Consider the following 18,185-nt stretch of genomic DNA (forward strand, 5'->3'; position numbering starts at 1 on the left):
CAGCGGTGGCATCAGGAATGCTCACATGCCGAGAGAGGACACCTGCACCGTGGTCGGCCGACACACTGGCACTCTGATGGGGCCGCACCGGATCATCCGCCACAATCGACTGCTCCACAGATTCATGGCCTGCTGTGGTGCTGCAAGGGCCTGGGGTGATCCTGCCTGATGCAGCTAGGGTGGCAGCAGTGAGTGTTCGCGTGGCCTCAATTTGCGTGTGGACGAGGCCAGCAAGTGACTGCGTGGCAGCAGTGAGGACCTGCGTGGCAGGTGCCAGTGCTTCGGAGAAGCCCTGGACAGTCCTTTCCACTGCTTCGGACAAGGCCGGAACACTCCTTTCCACTGCTTTGGACAAGGCCGGAACAGTCCTTTCCACTGCCTCGGACAAGCCCTGGACAGACCTTTCCATTGCTGCCCCGAAGCCCTGGACAGACCTTTCCATTGCTGCCCCAAAGTCCAGCACACTCTTTGCCAGTGTGTCAATCGACTCAGGCATCCTCCCCACTGCAGCCATCAGCTCAGTGTGCCTGAGCCGGGCCTGGGCGCTCATATCGGCAAGGCTACGCACCTCCTCTGCACTCTGTGCAGCAGTCATCGTGGCCTGCCTCGCCCTCCGGGGAGACGGCCCCCGAGCTTCCCTACCCCCCTCGCGTTGCTGCAGACCGCTGGTTCCTGCAACTGGCTCCTCATCAGAGCCCCCCCCTCCCCTCCAGGGAACTACTATCCCCAGTCTCCAGATGCGTTGGCTCCCCTGAGGCTGGCACGGATGGTCCGGCTTCCTCCTGATCATCGCCTCCAGAGGCACTGGCACTGGCAGCTTGAGGGGCCGGCTCCCAAGCTGGTGATGCAGCATCTGAAAGCAGGGAGGTTGAAGAGTGGCTTTAGCAAAAGGACAGCTTGGCAGCAAGGGATGCAAGAGTGCGGCAATGCTATGACATGGGTCCACAGTGAGAAAGCATGCTGGCGGGGGAAACAAGTGGAAGGAGACAGCTGTAAAAGGTGAGAACCTTACCATCGCTGTGGACAATGGGGTCGGCAGCTGCAGTGGTGACAGGATCACTCAGGCGTCCTCCAACAATCTGGTGGACTCTCTCCTCGAAATCCGTCAGAGTCTGCAGTTGAGGACGACCTCCTCCGTTGCGAAGCTGGTCCTTGCGGTTCCTCGCCAGCTTGGCCTGCAGGGGAAAGGACGGGAAGTGATGTTACATGATGCCCTGAGTTATCATCTCATGCCCCCCATGGTGGAAGAGCCCTTACATGATGCCCTGAGTTATCATCTCATGCCCCCCATGGTGGAAGAGCTCATACATGATGCCCTGAGTTAAATGTGCATGTGTGTGCCCAGAAAGGGCCATGGGTGCTTGCTGACAGATGGCCATTGCGGCATAGCGCACCCTGTAGCCATAAAGTCAGGTGCAAATGGAGGGATACAGAAGTTTGCATAAACACCACTCACCCTCACGACCCGAGTGAGGTCGTTGAATTTATTCCTGCACTGCACAGGGCTCCTGGTCGCCATGCTGCTGGAGTTGACCCTCTGAGAAACATCCCTCCAAGCTCGTCGGTAGTCCTTATGATTAGGCCTCCTGCCATTGTCGGGGTAGAGTACATCTCGCCGGTGCTCCACTGCGGCCACCAATTCCTCCAGAGCCTCATTGGTGAAGCGCTCTGCTCTCTGCCTCACCCTCTCCATCTGCTCCAAGTTTTTTGCACCAGAGACGGGCCTGCTCCGATTTTCAGGCCTACAAGGTGCAGAGTGTGGATGCTGGAGCTGCCTGACCCACCCCTTTAAGAGCTGGCCGGCGCCTGGAAGTCTCGTGGTCATCAGTAATTGAGAGCACCTGCGCTGCGCCCGCCCGCCCCGATATTGGGTTGCGCCGGCATGTTAGCGCCTTAGGAGCCCCGTGTAATGCCTGAACTTGCGCCTCAATCACCTTTAGGGGCGCTGCAACCCAATATCGCGCGAGGTGGTGATAAGTTGCGTCTGGCTATAAAATTTGTGCAGCGCCAATTCTAACGCCCCAAGTGGGGCTATACCCAATTTCTAGGCCTTTAACTTTCCACATGACCCAAACCCACCTGCTTATTTGCATTATAATTCCCCCTTTAAGTCTAAGGGGTGCAAATTGGGTAGCGACCCTATGGTAGGGAGGCGCAAATCAACCGAATTTAGCCCCTAACTATCTTGGACTAGAAATCGGGTTGCTTTGCGCCTCTTGTTAGCAGCAGTGGTAGTCGGTAGCGCCCCGCTCTGCTGCGCTGGCGATGATAATGTCATCGGTGTGAGCAGCGCCCCGTTTGCTCCCCAGTTGCAAACTTCCCTTGTGCCCCCTGACCTATTGCCGGGCGATATGCGAACATAAGAACATAAGAACATAAGAAATAGGAGCACGAGTAGGCCAATCGGCCCCTCGAGCCTGCTCCGCCATTCAATAAGATCATGGCTGATCTGATCCTAACCGCCAATCTACTATCACAGAACCATCTCCTGAATCTAACAGAATTAGACACACGAAATAGGAGCAGGATCAGGCTACACGGCCCCTGGGCCCGCTCCGCTACCCACAGGGCCATGTCCGATCCGAACCTAGACTCATGTCCAAATTCCTGCCCGCTCCCCGTAACCCTTAATTCCCTTTACTTCTAGGAAACTGTCTATTTCTGTTTTAAATTTATGTAATGATGTTGTAGTGTATGTAACTGTTCTACCTTTAAGAGAACTATTGTATGTAACCGTTCACCTTTAAGAGAACTATTTTAGGTGTGGCACTACTTTATCTTGGCTGCTGTATACTGTAATACCGACGGTGACCACACCGGTATATAAGTGCTGTGTCAGGATTTATTGGGCAGATTCGCCCTGACCTTCGAATAGTAAAGTCCTGTTAAAGTTACTCTTGTAGTCTGTGTATTAATTCACTATAATACCTACAGACTTTACAGTGGCGACGAGTTCGATTTTACCCTGCGGCAGCGATACATCCAAAGCAGTTACCGAGCGTCGAGAAGAGGCACCCGCCCTCGTCGTTCTGCTGAGAGAAAACTCGAGTCTGCAGAGCAAAGAAGAAGGAAGACTTCAGACACGAAGCCTTCCATCAGCAACAGGCACAGATTGTCCCTTCTGCCACGGTAGTGAGTGAGCCGATCAGCCAAGAGAAGCAAGTCGGCCACGTGGACTGTGTGTGAGTAAGGGGAAAAATAAAAAAATAAACGGAGGATAAGGGCGGTGAACTCGACCACGGTCGGGGGGAAAGGAGCCGGACAGAAGTCGGGCCCAGAGGCGCTGAGACGGGGGCAGCGTGGAGCACGGAAGCTGCGGTACAAGCGGGCTGGGAGACGCAACGGCGTCGTGAGACAGCTAGACCGCGACCGGCGAACAAGGCCGGGCAGCTACCGAGGTCACGAGGCGCTGCGACCGGGATCATAAGGCGCGGAGGCAATAAATAAATAAATAACTAAATAACCCGCGAAGAATCAGCCGCAGCCGGGGAGGAAAGGACCGGACTGCGGGAGGTCTGGGAGAGGCGTTTAAAGCCGCTGAGGGAGAGCCGCGCGAGCGGGAGAGACAGAGCCCGAGAGAGAGCGAGCGAGAGCCGAGCGAGCGGGAGAGACAGAGCCCGAGAGAGAGCGAGCGAGAGAGACAGAGCCCGAGAAAGAGCGAGCGAGAGCCGCGCGAGCGGGAGAGACAGAGCCCGAGAGAGAGACCGAGCGAGGTTCCGGCCAGCGGCTTACAGCAGCTGCCGTGAAGGACCAGGAGCTGGATCTGTCCGACGCCAACTGGTTGTCCCCAGCGCCGGTTGCCCCTGCCGAAAAGAAGAAGGGGGGGAACAAGGAACGCGATCGGCTTTTCTAGCGCGCGCTTCAGAATAAACTGAAGCTGGCGCACAGACCGCAAACCCCGTAAACCAGCGGTCGGCGCCCGAGGGCAAAGCTTACCCTCCCACCAGAAGAAGACAAGCGCGGGAAACCGCCATTTTCGGAGGCGGGGAAGAAGACAAGCGCGGGAAACCACCATTTTGCCAGTAGGCGGGGAAGAAGACAAGCGTGGGAAACTGCCATTTTTGAAAAAAAAAAAGTTAAAGAGAAATTCTGTTGTTTCGCAGAAAGATAGTGAGAGATAGTGAAGATGCCTAAGCAAGGTAACATCAACAACTTCGATGCCGAGGTGGAAGATTGGGCCACGTACGTAGAACGTATCGAGATATATTGTGAGGCCAATAAAATAGATGATGATGATAAAGCTCTCACCTTATTAAACGCAATGGGGGCGAAGACATATGGGCTATTGAGGCATCTTCTATCACCAGCTAAACCGGCGGATCAGACCTTCGCTAATATTGTTGCTGTCCTGAAGGATCATTTGAACCCCACAGCACTGATGTTGGCGGAACGATTCAAATTCTCTGCGAGAATGCAACGGAAAGAGGAAAGCAACGCAGAATACTTGGTCGAACTGCGTAGACTAGCGAAATACTGCCAGTTTGGGGAAAATCTGACAGAGGCATTGAGAGACAAGTTCGTGTGCGGGTTGTCGAAGGAAGGAACACAAAAGCGTCTGCTAGAAGAGAACGATCTTACACTTGATAAGGCTGTCCTTATTGCAGCATCGCACGAAGCCGCAGCGAGAGGCACAGCGGAAATGCAGCTAAAGGCAGCGGTACTCAGTGTGGATCAAATTACTTCGGGTACAACGAAATGTTATCGTTGTGGGAAGACAACACACGACCAGAACCAATGCTGGTTTAAAAACCAAGAATGTAGAAAATGTGGCAAGCTTGGTCACATAGCTAAGGTATGCCGGTCAGGAAAGAAGACCAACAATAAAAAAAAGTCACCGCAGGGAAGGTACAACAAGGTACACAAGGTGGCTGAGAAGAGTTCAGATGAACAGAATTCAGATTCAGACCCAACCGGCCAGGAACTGGGTAGTCTGAGAATTCACAATGTGAGTAAGGAAACTGACCTACAAACTATCTGGGTCATGCTAAAAATAGCCGGAGTCCGAGTGGAAATGGAATTGGACACAGGATCAGCCCTATCAGTCATAAATCGAAGGGATTACAACCGGCTATTCTCACACATACCCTTGAGAGATACCAAGATCGTATTGCAGACATACACGGGGCAGAAAGTATACCCCATGGGAAAGATAAAAGTCAAGGTGAGAGACAGGGGCAAAGAACACCAAGGAATGTATTTATATGTACTACCTGAGGGAGGTCCACCACTTCTGGGACGGGAGTGGATCTGGGAAATAAACATGGAATGGCACTACCTAAAGGCAATAATGAGTGAGAACTCGGTGAAGACAATCAGCTCAGACTCTGAAACGGATGACGATAAGACCAGCCCAGGTGCGAAAGACAAGTCTAAAATGGACTTGCTGACTAAGGTTGGAAAAACGAAGGAGTGCATAAATGCTTATGCTTCAGAGGAGAACAAAGTTTCAGAACAGAATTCCACTGAACAACAACAACATAGAGTGACAGAGAATTCTGAGTCTGGCCAGTTTACAGAGATGCACAATTCTGAGGAACACCGGGCTCGAACTCAACTCCATTTCAAATTACAACAGCAATTAGAACAATTGAGTTGCTGTCTCGAACAAGAGATGAAAGCAATGAAAAAGTTCTGTGACACAGAGTGGGAGAACCTGGGAAGACAACAGAAACAGCTGATGGAGAAAAAGGAGCAGGAGCACACAAACCGTCGGGGCAAGGAGGCCAAACGAATCAAAGCTGATTCGGGTTCTGAAGGTGCGTGCTCTAATCTGGTGGAGCAAGATGTTCAGCAACTGAAAGCGCTTGTTAGCGGATTGCAGGCAGAAAAGACTGATTTGGTCACCATGAACTCCCAGCTCCTACTGAAGTTGGGTGCAGTATCACCGGACGATTCAAGTGTGGAAATTCGAATGGTGGAGGCTGCGGATGATGGCGAAGTAGAAACAGCAAAGGAGCCCCAGGGCAAGGTTATAAACAGCCCTGCAGCTACTGGGAAACGTATGAGGTCGGAAGAGTTAACGGTCAGCCAACTCCTTCATATGCTGAGGGACAAGACTCTGCAATGGGAACAATTTGAACACGAGCTTCAATCTTCAAAGGAAAGGGGTTCGGAGCTCTCAAAAGTTATGGAAATAGCTGAGGTTGCAACGCAGATTTTACTTGGATGCCAAAAGTACGCTGACTCACGTCAATGTGAACAACAGAATGTTGAAACAGCTGCTCCAGTAGAGGGATTGAATAATACAATCAATCAATCTCCGAATGAAGTTGAAGTATTGAAATCACAAATGACGTCATTAGTAAAAGACTTGCAGGAAGCCCAGAAAAAGCTGGATGAAGCTGAACGCCTGAAGAAGTCTCTTCAGGAAAGATGTCTGGATTTGGAACAACAGCTGGCTAATGTCCAGCTGGGTATGGAGGAAATAGAAGACCCTCTCGCTGGCCTAGCTCAGGATGACACCGTATATTACCATGACCTGTTGGACGACATCGAATATTACGATGATCTGTTCTGTCCAGCTTGTGATGAAAACTCCCAAAGTGCAGAAACCATGAAGAATCACAAAAAGTCTAAGGAACATCGGGAGATGGTGGCGCTACTACGGAAAAGGAGGACGAGAAGGAGGAACTGTGCATGCAGCTGGCAGCTGACAGTGGAGCCCAGAAGGACGAGAAGGAGGAACTGTGCATGCAGCTGGCAGCTGACAATGGAGCCCAGAGAGGCTCCAAGAAGCAGAAAAGGAAAAGACGAAGCAGAAGATGATGATCATCTGGACCATCATCATCACTACTAGATCACGCACGGGGTTCCTGCGAACGGAGCCAAATCAGTTTGGAAGTAGAAAACTTCCCAAGGTACTCAAGTTTTTACAAGCCAACAATGCTGGTTCAGAAGGACGGAAGTTCAAGCTGTTAAGTCCAGTGAAGGACTATTGGATGAGTCACTCCAGCAACGTGAACTGACTACACCACAGGGAACTGCTACACCACTGAGGCGTTGTCAGGACCGAGTCAAGAAGCACGGAAGGCGCATCCACCGAGGTTGAATCTGTGAACTGTTTTCCGCAGAGACTGAATCTATGAACTGTTTCCCGCAGAGACTGAATCTGTGAACTGCTTCCGCAGAAACTACATCTGTGAACTGTTTAACATAAAGTTGGATATATGTTAGGATGTTATGTTTAATGGGGAATAAGTATGTTGTAAGCTAAAAAGGGAGGATTGTAGTGTATGTCACTGTTCTACCTTTAAGAGAACTATTGTATGTAACCGTTCACCTTTAAGAGAACTATTTTAGGTGTGGCACTACTTTATCTTGGCTGCTGTATACTGTAATACCGACGGTGACCACACCGGTATATAAGTGCTGTGTCAGGATTTATTGGGCAGATTCGCCCTGACCTTCGAATAGTAAAGTCCTGTTAAAGTTACTCTTGTAGTCTGTGTATTAATTCACTATAATACCTACAGACTTTACAGATGTAGCTTCTACAGCTTTTTGGGGCAGCATATTCCATGGACCTACCACCCTCTGAGTGAAGTAGTTCCTCCTCATCTCAGTTTTGAAAGAGCAGCCCCTTATTCTAAGACTATGCCCCCTAGTTCTAGTTTCACCCATCATCGGGAACATCCTCCCCGCATCCACCCGATCCAACCCCTTCACAATCTTGTATGTTTCAATAAGATCGCCTCTCATTCTTCTGAACTCCAATGAGTAGAGTCCCAATCTACTCAACCTCTCCTCATATGTCCATCCCCTCATCCCCGGGATTAACCGAGTGAACCTTCTTTGTACTGACTCGAGAGCAAGTATGTCCTTTCTTAAGTATGGACACCAAAACTGTATGCAGTATTCCAGGTGCGGTCTCACCAATACCTTGTACAACTGAAGCAATACCTCCCTATTTTTATATTCTATCCCCCTAGCAATGAAAGCCAACATTCCATTGGCCTTCTTAATCACTTGCTGCACCTGCATACTAACCTTTTGAGTTTCGTGCACCAGGACCCCCAGATCCCTTTGTACTTCAGTACTTTCCAGTTTCTTGCCATTAAGATAATAACTTGCTCTACGATTTTTCCTGCCAAAGTGCATAACCTCACACTTTCCAGTATTGTATTCCATCTACCAAATCTCTGCCCACTTATTTAGCCTGTCTATGTCCCCTTGCAGGTTTTTTATGTCCTCCTCACTCACTACTTTCCCTCCCATCTTAGTATCATCTGCAAACTTTGATATGTTACACTCAGTCCCCTCCTCCAAATCGTTAATATAGATTGTAAAGAGTTGCGGACCCAGCACTGACCCCTGCGGAACACCACTGGTTACTGATTGCCAGTCTGAGAATGAACCATTTATCCCAACTCGATGCCTTCTGTTAGATAGCCAATCCCCTATCCATGCCAGAATATTACCCCCAATCCCGTGATTTTTTATCTTAAGCAATAATCTTTTGCGTGGCACCTTGTCAAATGCCTTTTGGAAGTCTAAATACACTACGTCCACTGGTTCCCCTTTATCCACCCTATATGTTACTTCCTCAAAGAACTCCAGCAAATTGGTCAAACATGACTTCCCCTTCATAAAACCATGCTGACTTTGTCCTATTAAATTATGATTATCCAGATGTCCTGTTACTGTCTCCTTAATAATGGACTCCAAAATTTTACCTACCACAGATGTTAGGCTAACCGGTCTATAGTTTCTAGCCTTCTGTTTACTGCCCTTTTTAAATAAGGGTGTTACATTAGCAGTTTTCCAGTCTGCCAGGACCTTTGCTGAGTCCAGGGAGTTTTGGAAAATTATTACTAATGCATCCACAATCCCTACCGCCACTTCCCTCAAGACCCTAGGATGTAAGCCATCAAGTCCAGGTGATTTATCTGCCTTGAGTCCCATTATTTTACCGAGTACCACTTCCTTAGTGATTTTGATCGTGTTTAGCTCCTCCCCCCCATAGCAGGATCCGGGGGCGGTTTTGCAACGGCGGTAGCGGGCGGCGGCACTACTTAAAGGGCAGGTGTCGGGCGGCCGTTTTTATTTTGGCCGACTGCCAGCACCTGCCCACCTTTAACATTTCTATATGCTGGGCTGTTTCCATGGCAGCACGCTCTCCGGTGGTCCGGCAGGGCCCCGGTGCGCACAGCGCTAGACCCCTCCCCTTTAATCATGGAATCAATGACGCAGCGCTACTTGCCACCACGCGTGGCACTGCTGCGCGTAGCACCGCGAAATTGAGTAGTTGTACCCCAAGAAGGAGGTGGAGCACTTCCAGTAGTACCCCGCCTCATGCTTGGGGCGCTACTACTGAATTTACGGGGTAGGGGGCACTCACTTTTTGGGGCGCTAAAATTAGCACCCTGGCGAGGTTAGTGCCCCAAAATGGGCTATACCCAATTTTTTCCCCAATTATATATAAAAGATAGAAATCATGTTAGAACATATGAAACCATGGACGAAGAAAAGGTCATTTGGCCGATCAAACAGCCCTTGTCTGGAACATGTGAAATCACCCTTGCCTGAGCTTTACTCTACTTATTTATCTCTGAAGGGAAAGTTCTGTAAAATTCCTCCCTTACTCTAAAGAGAATCGAGTGACACTGCAGGATTCTCAAATTCATTTTATTTAATCTCGGCTGGTTGCTTTCCAAATTCGCTTTTTCTATACCCTTAGCAATCTTATATTGCCTCTCTGATGCCTCCTTTCCAGGCTGAAAAGCCCATGGGGGCGATTTTTGACAAACACTTTAGGAGCTAAGGAGGTAAAGAGGTGTCCAAGATAGGGTCTTAAACTGAAACGGCGGTTTAGCCCGTGTTTAGCGCAAGACACCATCTTGGTAAAGGAGTTGAAGTTTGCACTAGGAACAGCCGCCCGGAGAATCGTTAAACAGCTGATTACACTTAAAATGCCTGCTAGCACTCATTAAAGAGGTTGCACGGCATTTTGGTGGCTAGCGCTTCAACTAATGCTGTCTCCTAACAGCGACCAGCTGTTTGTGGGTAAACAAGGCGGTGATGTCACTTTCAAGTGCTACTTAAAGGGATACTCACCATTTCATGGTCATTGCTGCTGGAGCTGTCAAAATCTCGCAACAATTTAGTACTGTCTTTACCAAGGAAGAAGATGCTGCCAAAGTCATAGTGAAAGAGGAGGTAGCTGAGATACCGGATGGGTTAAAAATTGATGAGGAGGTACTAGAAAGACTTGCAGAGCGCCGGCACAGGCTCGACAGGCCGAATGGCCTCCTTCTGTGCTGTAACCCTTCTATGATTTGATGTGGCATGCACCCTTGTTGCCTCTAGAATATATTGTTGCAGAAAACTATCCCGGACACACTCAAGAAATTCATTAACTTTCTGAAACGTTCTAGTCTGCTTATCCCAATTGATATGAAAGTTAAAATCGCCCATTAAAACCACTCTGTCTTTGCTACACACTTGTCTAATCTCTGCATTTATACAATCTAGCACTTCACAGCTGCTACCAGGGGCCTAAACACAACTCCTACTACAGTCTTAAATCCTTTCCTATTTCTTAATTCTACCCAGAAAGTTTCCACTGCCTGCTTACCTCTTGTAATATCCTCTCTTATCATTGAAGTGATTTCATCCTTGATCACTAAGGCTGCTCCTCCCCCTCTACCATTTTCCCTATCTTTCCTGTAGACCTTATAACCTGGTATATTTAGTTCCCAGTCCTGACCACCTTGCAGCCATGTCTCAGTAATGGCTACCATGTCATACCCTCCAAGTTGAATTTGCACCTGCAGTTCATTCAATTTATTCCTTATACTCAGTGTGTTTGTATAAAGAACGCTTAATTGGGCCACACACCCTACCCTGTCGTACAGCTCTAATGTTTTACTCACATGTTTCTTATTTCTCTCTCCTGGTTTAATCACTTTACATCTTTTAGTTTACCCTTTACCTGTAGTGCCTAAAGCACAATTTCTGACTGTTACTCTACTCTTTTCCCTTTCATTTGTTTTTGAACTATTATTTATACTACATTTTCCACCTGAGCCCTCCCCCTCTCCATTTACTAGTTTAAAGTCCTTGTGACCGCCCTATTTATCCTTTCTGCTAGGACACTGGTCCCAGCCCAGTTCAGATGGAGCCCATTCCCAACGTTACAGTTCCTTCCTGTCCCAATACTGGTGCCAGTGCCCCATGAAATGGAATTCCTCTTTCCCACACCACTCCTTCAGCCAAGTGTTCACCTCCTTAATCTGCTTATCCCTACGCCAATTTGCACGTGGCTCAGGTAATAATCCAGAGATTAGAACCTTTGAGGTCCTGTTCTTTAATTTAGCTCCTAGTTCCTGGTACTCCCCAAACAGGACCTCTTGCCTACTCTTCCCTATATTGTTGGTCGCAACATGGACCACACCAACTGGATCCTCCCCCTCCCTCTCTAATATCCTTTCAAGCTGGTTTGAGATGTCTCTCACCCTGGCACCAGGTAGGCAACATACCACGTGGGATACTCGATTTATAATGATGCTATCTGTTCCCCTAATTATTGAATCCCCTACAACTACCACATTATGCTTCCCCTCCTCCTCCTCCTCCCCCCTATGGGCAGCCTCCTGCTCCAAGGTGCCATGGTCTGGATTCTGGCTGTCCTTGCAACAGTCTTTATCCTTATCCTCACAGGTAGCAAGTACATTGTACCTGTTGAATAGCATTAGTTTCTGCGGATTCTTATTCTCTATCTCATCCAGGTTTCCCTTACTCTACACACTATGGGTCACATTAGCCCCATTCTGATCCTGCACTTCTCTACGAGGTGGGACCAAAGTCTGGAGCAAACTGTCCAGATACTGCTCCCCCTCCCTTATGTGCCAGTGTGTCTCCAACTCGCTCTCCAGCTCAATGAATCTGAGCCGGAGAGATTCGAGACTGAAACATCTACTGCAGGTGTGTTCGCTCGGGACAGTCTCACTGTCTACAGACTCCCACGTACTGCAGTCCAGACACACAACCTGCTCTGCCATATCTTAGTCTTGATTATTTATAATATTTATATCTACTTAAGTTTGTTTTCCTTTTTTTACACACTAACTAACTTATACTAAGCACTAAAACACTGAATTTTTAAAAAAATGCTTCTATTTATTAGACTACTATCTAAACTTACCAGAAATAAACTTAAGACTCCTCCCTGATCTGATCCGGAAAGAGAAAACACCCACCAGGTACTCAACAATCACCTCCTTCCCTCGTGCTGATGTCACTTTAGCTGTTTTTACCTCTCTCCCTGATGCTTGTACTCTCTCCCCTCTGGGCTCTCCAATTCTTGAACTTAAAACCCTCGGATTCCGCTGCTCCTCCCTTAGAGTCTTCGGGTTCTGTGGCTCCACTCCTCCTTTTGAGTTGGACATGAGAAAGCACCTTCCTCCTCTCCACCAAATGCCTACTATCACCAAATTCTTCCACTCTGCTTGCCATCCACTCCGATTGCGATTCACTCAGCTCTGTCTCCAAGCTCCGTGGTTGTCATCATTCTTTAAATGTGATGCAGCTTTCACATCCAAACCCTACTCCCTGGCTGTCCATTACCCACGTTTAATCCTACACAAATATAGAGCTGCTGCCTTGTGTATGCTTAACTTCCTTGTTGTATGAACTTCATCTGTCCTGTCAGCTCCTGTCAAAATCCAATGAGGCACACTTCTAGACAAAACCTATACATACATCAATGGATTAGGAAAAGCAGTATACCTGCCATCCCCTCCTATGCTGCCATGCTTTTATAGGAACCTGTTGCAGTGCTGTTTTCCATTACATGATGTGAATACAATGAATTAATGCAGAAAGTCATATCTGTGATAAATCAGCTAATATTCAATGTGTTCTTGATTTGTTTTTCTTTTCCATTCGTTTTAAGGGAAATCCAACTGAAGTAGTGAGGAAACATGAGAATGAGCTGAAACAAACTGGTATACCAAGCTTTTTAGAGGAAATTGACCATTTTGCATTTAATCATGCAAAATCTTCAGTGACCGAGGTGAGTCTATCACATAATGAAATATCTTGTTTGAAATATGAGTTCATATTATTGATGCTCTACATAAAGACAAAAATGCATTTCAGAAATTGAGTATGGTTTTTTTATGATTTTGATTCTAATTTTAAAAAATGCCGTCAAAATAATTTATTGACTAGTGTAGGAATTAAACACTAGCGGGGTTGGGGTTATTGTCTCTGGCCAGCCAGAAGCCTCTGAGCTGCTCCAGGGACCCCCGTGCAGTTTTGAAGCGCTCCCCTATTCCTGGTTCTGACCGCCGGACTTATTCGGTAGTGATGTAGACAAAACAACACTGAGACTCGTGGTTTGTGTGCAAAACAGACCAGTATTTATTGAAACAAAAGAAAGAAACAACTTAAAATAATCGATACAGCACACCTGTGCCTGGTACAACACTTTTGCTTAACGCAGTACACTTAGTGTCCACTAGAGCGCTCTTTGCTCAGTGCAACACTCCTTTATTTAAATACAGCACTTTTAAATACAGCTACTTAGTGTTCACTACAGCACTTCTCTGCCCAGTGCAACACCCTTTTAATAGCACTTTTGATATAGAAACACCTTGCTCACTACAGCACCTTTTACTTAAAAAAACAGCACTTTAATACGGAACTCTGTGTTCACTACAGCACTTTTCTGCGAGTGCAACACTGTTACTCAAATACAGCACTTTACTCCTTACAGACTTAGTGGCTTTACTTAAATACAGCACCTTAATACAGCTACTTAGTGTCCACTGAAGCACTTCTCTGCTTAGTGCAACACCCCTTTTAATAGCACTTTCAATACAGAACTCAGTGTTCACTACAGCACTTCTCTGCTAGTGCAACACTGTTACTTAAATAGGGGAGGAGAGAATGGACACAACGAGGGAAAATCAACTAAAATCACAGTTCTAACAAAATTCCCACTTAATTTCCACCCCTATACCTATTCTAAGTTGCCTTGTAATGGGCCAGAAAAATATATGCTCACCAATGAAAAATGCCTGCTCCGTGCCCTGTGATCTTTGATCTTCACTGCCCTGAAGTAAAAACACCCCAGTATTTTAAAAGTAAACTGCTGGTGTTCCACTCCTTTAGGCAGGCTCCCACGTTGTAGAGGGCACAGAGGCGAGGCCACAGAGAGCGAGATGGCTTCTGAGAAGCTATCTTTTATACCCCATTTGGCGCCGAAACCTTCCCACCCAAATCCGGATGTATCTGGGCTAAACAAAAGGGATCCAAACTGTCCCCATTGTCTGAAATGGGTTTGGATGAAGCTGCTGTGGTTTGAAAAAAAGCATGTCTATTTCCTTGATTGCTTGAGTAAACAGCCTTGGAGGTTAGTGTAAACAAAGTCATTGTCCTTGTGGTCAGACTGAAACCGCAGTCTCAAGTGGTTAATCCTTTGTGTAAACATTGTAGCAGTTTCTGTCGATTGTCTCTGCAGGGAGGGGAACTCCCTGAACTGCCTTGATTGGCAGTTTGACTGCTCCATTGAACCTTTTTCACAGACACAGCAGGCTGCCTTTTCAAGTCCTTGTCTTCTGCCAATGGTCTGGTGGCCATTTTGATCCCTGGATTTTTAAAGCTATATTACCCAGGTATTCTTTAATCAAAAAAATCAATCTTCGGAACAGTAGGAAATTTCAAAATTATTGCGAAATCCCTACACTAGGTGTGAAATTAAACCTTCTCAATAGCAGTTGGACAAAACATTGAAGGTATTTGAAATCAGAAAATGTAGCTTAACTTCCATGTGCCTTAACTAATGTCAAAAATGCTAGTGGTACCAATAGTGATTTGTATTGGTCACAGGCTCATGTTTTTCTGTAAAATATATCTAGAGGGCTGGAATGGAAACTGACTATGAACAGTCAGGGAGTAACTTTTGGATGTGAAAGCTGAACCACATTTAAAGAATGATGACGACCACATCTGCATCTGCTAATCTCATATCCTCATTTATTCAAACTTCACATATAGCAGAATTAAATTAAAGTAATACATTAAAAGGAGGTGGGGCTGTATGTGGATTATTGTAGAGGCCAGCTTCAAGCCAAAGTGCTTGTCACCTTGGGTTATCAGATTAAGTCAGTGATGCTTTATCAAATCACGAGGCCAATTTTCCTCTGCTTTGCACCCAGGGAAAAATAATAATTTGTTATGATTGGTGTGATTTAATTGATTCCCTTAGTGCGGCCTAATCCCTGCATTGCGGGAGGAGTTAATATTGGCCCAGAAATTCGGGTCTCCACGGGTGAGTACACACGGGGTACTCACCTGTGGGTCCGATGGAAGTGCCGGTTTCCTGCATGCACTGCGCATGCGCGGGAAACCGGCACTTCCGTTCCCCTGAATGAAGAGGTTCAGAGGTCGAACGCGTGCGCGGGGGAGGCAGCGCGTGCGCAACAAACTTAATTTTTTTTTACAGGTTTCTCCGGATTCGTAAGCCTGCAGAATTTAGAAATATAAAAAGCAGGCGTAAGGCCTGCTTTTTACAAGGTAAGTGGTGAATTAATTAAAATTAAAACATTTTTTCCACAGGTTTATTATTTTTAAATACTTTAAAGCAAGGTAAGTTTATTTGTAGCCCCGTTAGAATATAAAATTATTTGTTTCAAAAATTTAAATTATTGTTTAAAATAGTTATTTAATGTAATTTATAGTTTATTTAAAAAATGTGATGTTTTTAAAAAATGTATTTGAAGGTTTAGTGCTATTTTGGGACCGTAGTATTTATAAGTCTTGACAGCTCTTCTTGTCAGACTTATGAATGGAGCATTCCCTGCTCCGATTGGCTGCCCATAGCCCATGTGATCCCAGGGGTCGCATCGAACTAACTGCGCCCCTGGGATACGCAAGCAGTGCGCGCCAGCAGCTGGACCAGGCCCCGGATTGGAATTTCACGGGGCCCTACAGCTCAACGGCTGGCGCGCAAGGTAAGTGCAGATCGGGGGCTTACACCCGCGGGAAGCCCCCGACCCGAATTTCTGGGCCAATAACATTCTTTCCTATTTGTTCAAACTTTAGATATAAAGTAATACTCTGTCATCAAATAAAGAAGCCCACCTAGGATACAGCCTCTAAGACCTCGGTACTAAGCCTGCTTTATATAAGAGCTCATTCTCAAACACATACTTGCTCTTTTTCCCCCATCATCACCAGTTGTCTTTATAGACACAATGGCCTCAGTTTTTATGGCGGGCGGGAACGATGTGCGTGAGCCTGGTGCCTGGCGGCTCACTCAGGGAGTTCGGGTATGTGGAGGCCCTGCTAATCTTAATGGCAGGGCCTTATTGAAATAAAAGTTCCCAGAATCCCACCCGTCACCTGGCCAAATTCACGACCTGGCCAGTAGACGGGAAACGGTAATTTGGTGGCAGGAGGCCGCACCTGAGGACTCAGTCAGTGGGAGGAGGGGTCTTGAGGGCTGTCAGAGATCGGGGGAGGCCAGGGCTGGGGCATTGAGGGCGACCGAAGGTCATGACGAGGCCCAGGGACTCTTTCGGTGTCTGGGGGGAAAACTCCTGCTCCTCTTGGTCCACAAGAAGTTCTAACAGGTAATTTTTACCCTGGCCTCTTCTGGCCAGTCGGCTCCTGTCGTGGTTCTGCTGCTGGGCTGCAGACAGTGCATGACTTTCCCTGACTACAGGTTAATATTATGTCGGAGCGCCAATGAAGTCATCTTGCAGCGACTTTTGAATATTACCGAACAAAAAACTAATGATCACATGCTTAAAAATGTCACTTGACCCAGCATCTACAGCCTTTAGGGAGAGAGAGTAACAGAATTCCACTGCCCTTTTTTGAGAAAGTGTTTCCTGAATTCACTCATAAATGGTCTAGTTCTAATTTTAAGATTGTGCCTCCTTGTTCTGGATTCCCCTACCAGAGGAAATAGCTTCTCTGTATCTACTCTATTGAATCCCTTTGTTGGCCCAGTAATTCCGGGCACAACGCGTGAGTAAGGACGGGGTACTCACGCGTGTGCCCGGAGGAATTGCCGGTTTTCAGCATGCACAGCGCATGTGCTGAAAACCGGCATTTCCTGTCCTCTGATCCAAAGGGTTAAGAGGCAGAACGTGAGCGACTGCACAGGCAGCGCGTGCGCAGTAAAATTCCTTTTTTTTTCAGAGTTGCGCGCATGTAAAGGCCTCCGGTCTTTACGCGTGGAAAAACAAGACGTAAGTATTTAGTTTTTCAGGTAAGTGGGCTTTTAGTACAATGTAGAAATTTTTTTTCCACAGGTTTGTTATTTTTAAAGAATTTACAGGATGGTAAGTTTAGTTTTAGACCCTATTTTTAAAAAATTTATTTTTTTCAAAAAATTGATTAATTGTTTAAAACATTTTTTTACACTTATTTATAGTTAATATAATCAGTGGGTTGTTTTTTAAAATTTTATTTAAAGTTATAGGCCTAGAAATTCACTTGGGCGCGGGCAGCTCGCTCGCGCCCAAAAGTTAGCGCTGGGCGGGGAGGCATTAGCGCACGCCGTATATTCGTCTTCTGCGCCCCAATTCGGAAGCGGGCGCTATACCAGGGTGTGCCCACCTCCGTTTGGGGCGCTGCAACTGAATATCGGTGCGCTAGTTGCCGCAGCGCCACCCGATGCGGTGCGGCAGGCTGCGGTACTGCAGGCCTCCTCCTTCTCTTAAGGGGGAGGTGCCTGCAACGGCCGGAGCCCCGATCGCGAGTGCCGGCAAAAGAGCCCGGCACAATGGAGAAGTGCCGGGCTCCACGGAAACCAGCCGGCAATGCCGTGGGGGGGGTGGAGGAGGCCGGGGAAGGAGGTGCGGGCAGGCGGCTGCCGAAAAAGCGGCCGGCCGCACCTTCCACTTTAAAGCGCCCCACTATGGCAGCAGGACGGCCCTGTTTTCTGGTCGCTGTTTGCGCCTGCTTCGGAGGAGGCGGCCGCAAATAAACATGGGGATCGGCGCGGTTTCGGGGCGTTACGGGCCACCGCGCACACCGATGACGTCATCGGTCCCGGCGCAGCACTAACGGCTACCGCCGCCAATACCGCTGCACTCAATTTCCGCGCTACCACCCCGCCGGCGCAAAAGACCTCTTTAGGCGCTAAGTGGGCGCAAGGCCCACTGAATTTCTAGGCCATAGTGTTTTGGCAGCCCATACTTTTCATGAGTTTGACAGCTCTTACTGTCAAA

General features: G+C 47.6%; 1 protein-coding gene across 1 annotated transcript in view; it reads left to right on the forward strand.

The window, feature by feature from the left end:
• Positions 1 to 18,185, forward strand: part of LOC147081822 (uncharacterized) — a gene marked incomplete at its 5' end in the record, with an annotated part of 178,371 nt that overhangs the window by 17,477 nt on the left and 142,709 nt on the right. Inside the window, one exon of the mRNA XM_085980655.1 lies at positions 12,893 to 13,012. Within this exon, the coding sequence (XP_085836781.1) occupies positions 12,893 to 13,012 (120 nt within the window). The remainder of the gene's footprint in view (positions 1 to 12,892; positions 13,013 to 18,185) is intronic.

This window comes from Somniosus microcephalus, unplaced genomic scaffold (assembly GCF_052327205.1).
Source record: "Somniosus microcephalus isolate GS21.2 unplaced genomic scaffold, FLI_Smic_1.0 scaffold336, whole genome shotgun sequence".
Classification (NCBI taxonomy): domain Eukaryota; kingdom Metazoa; phylum Chordata; class Chondrichthyes; order Squaliformes; family Somniosidae; genus Somniosus; species Somniosus microcephalus.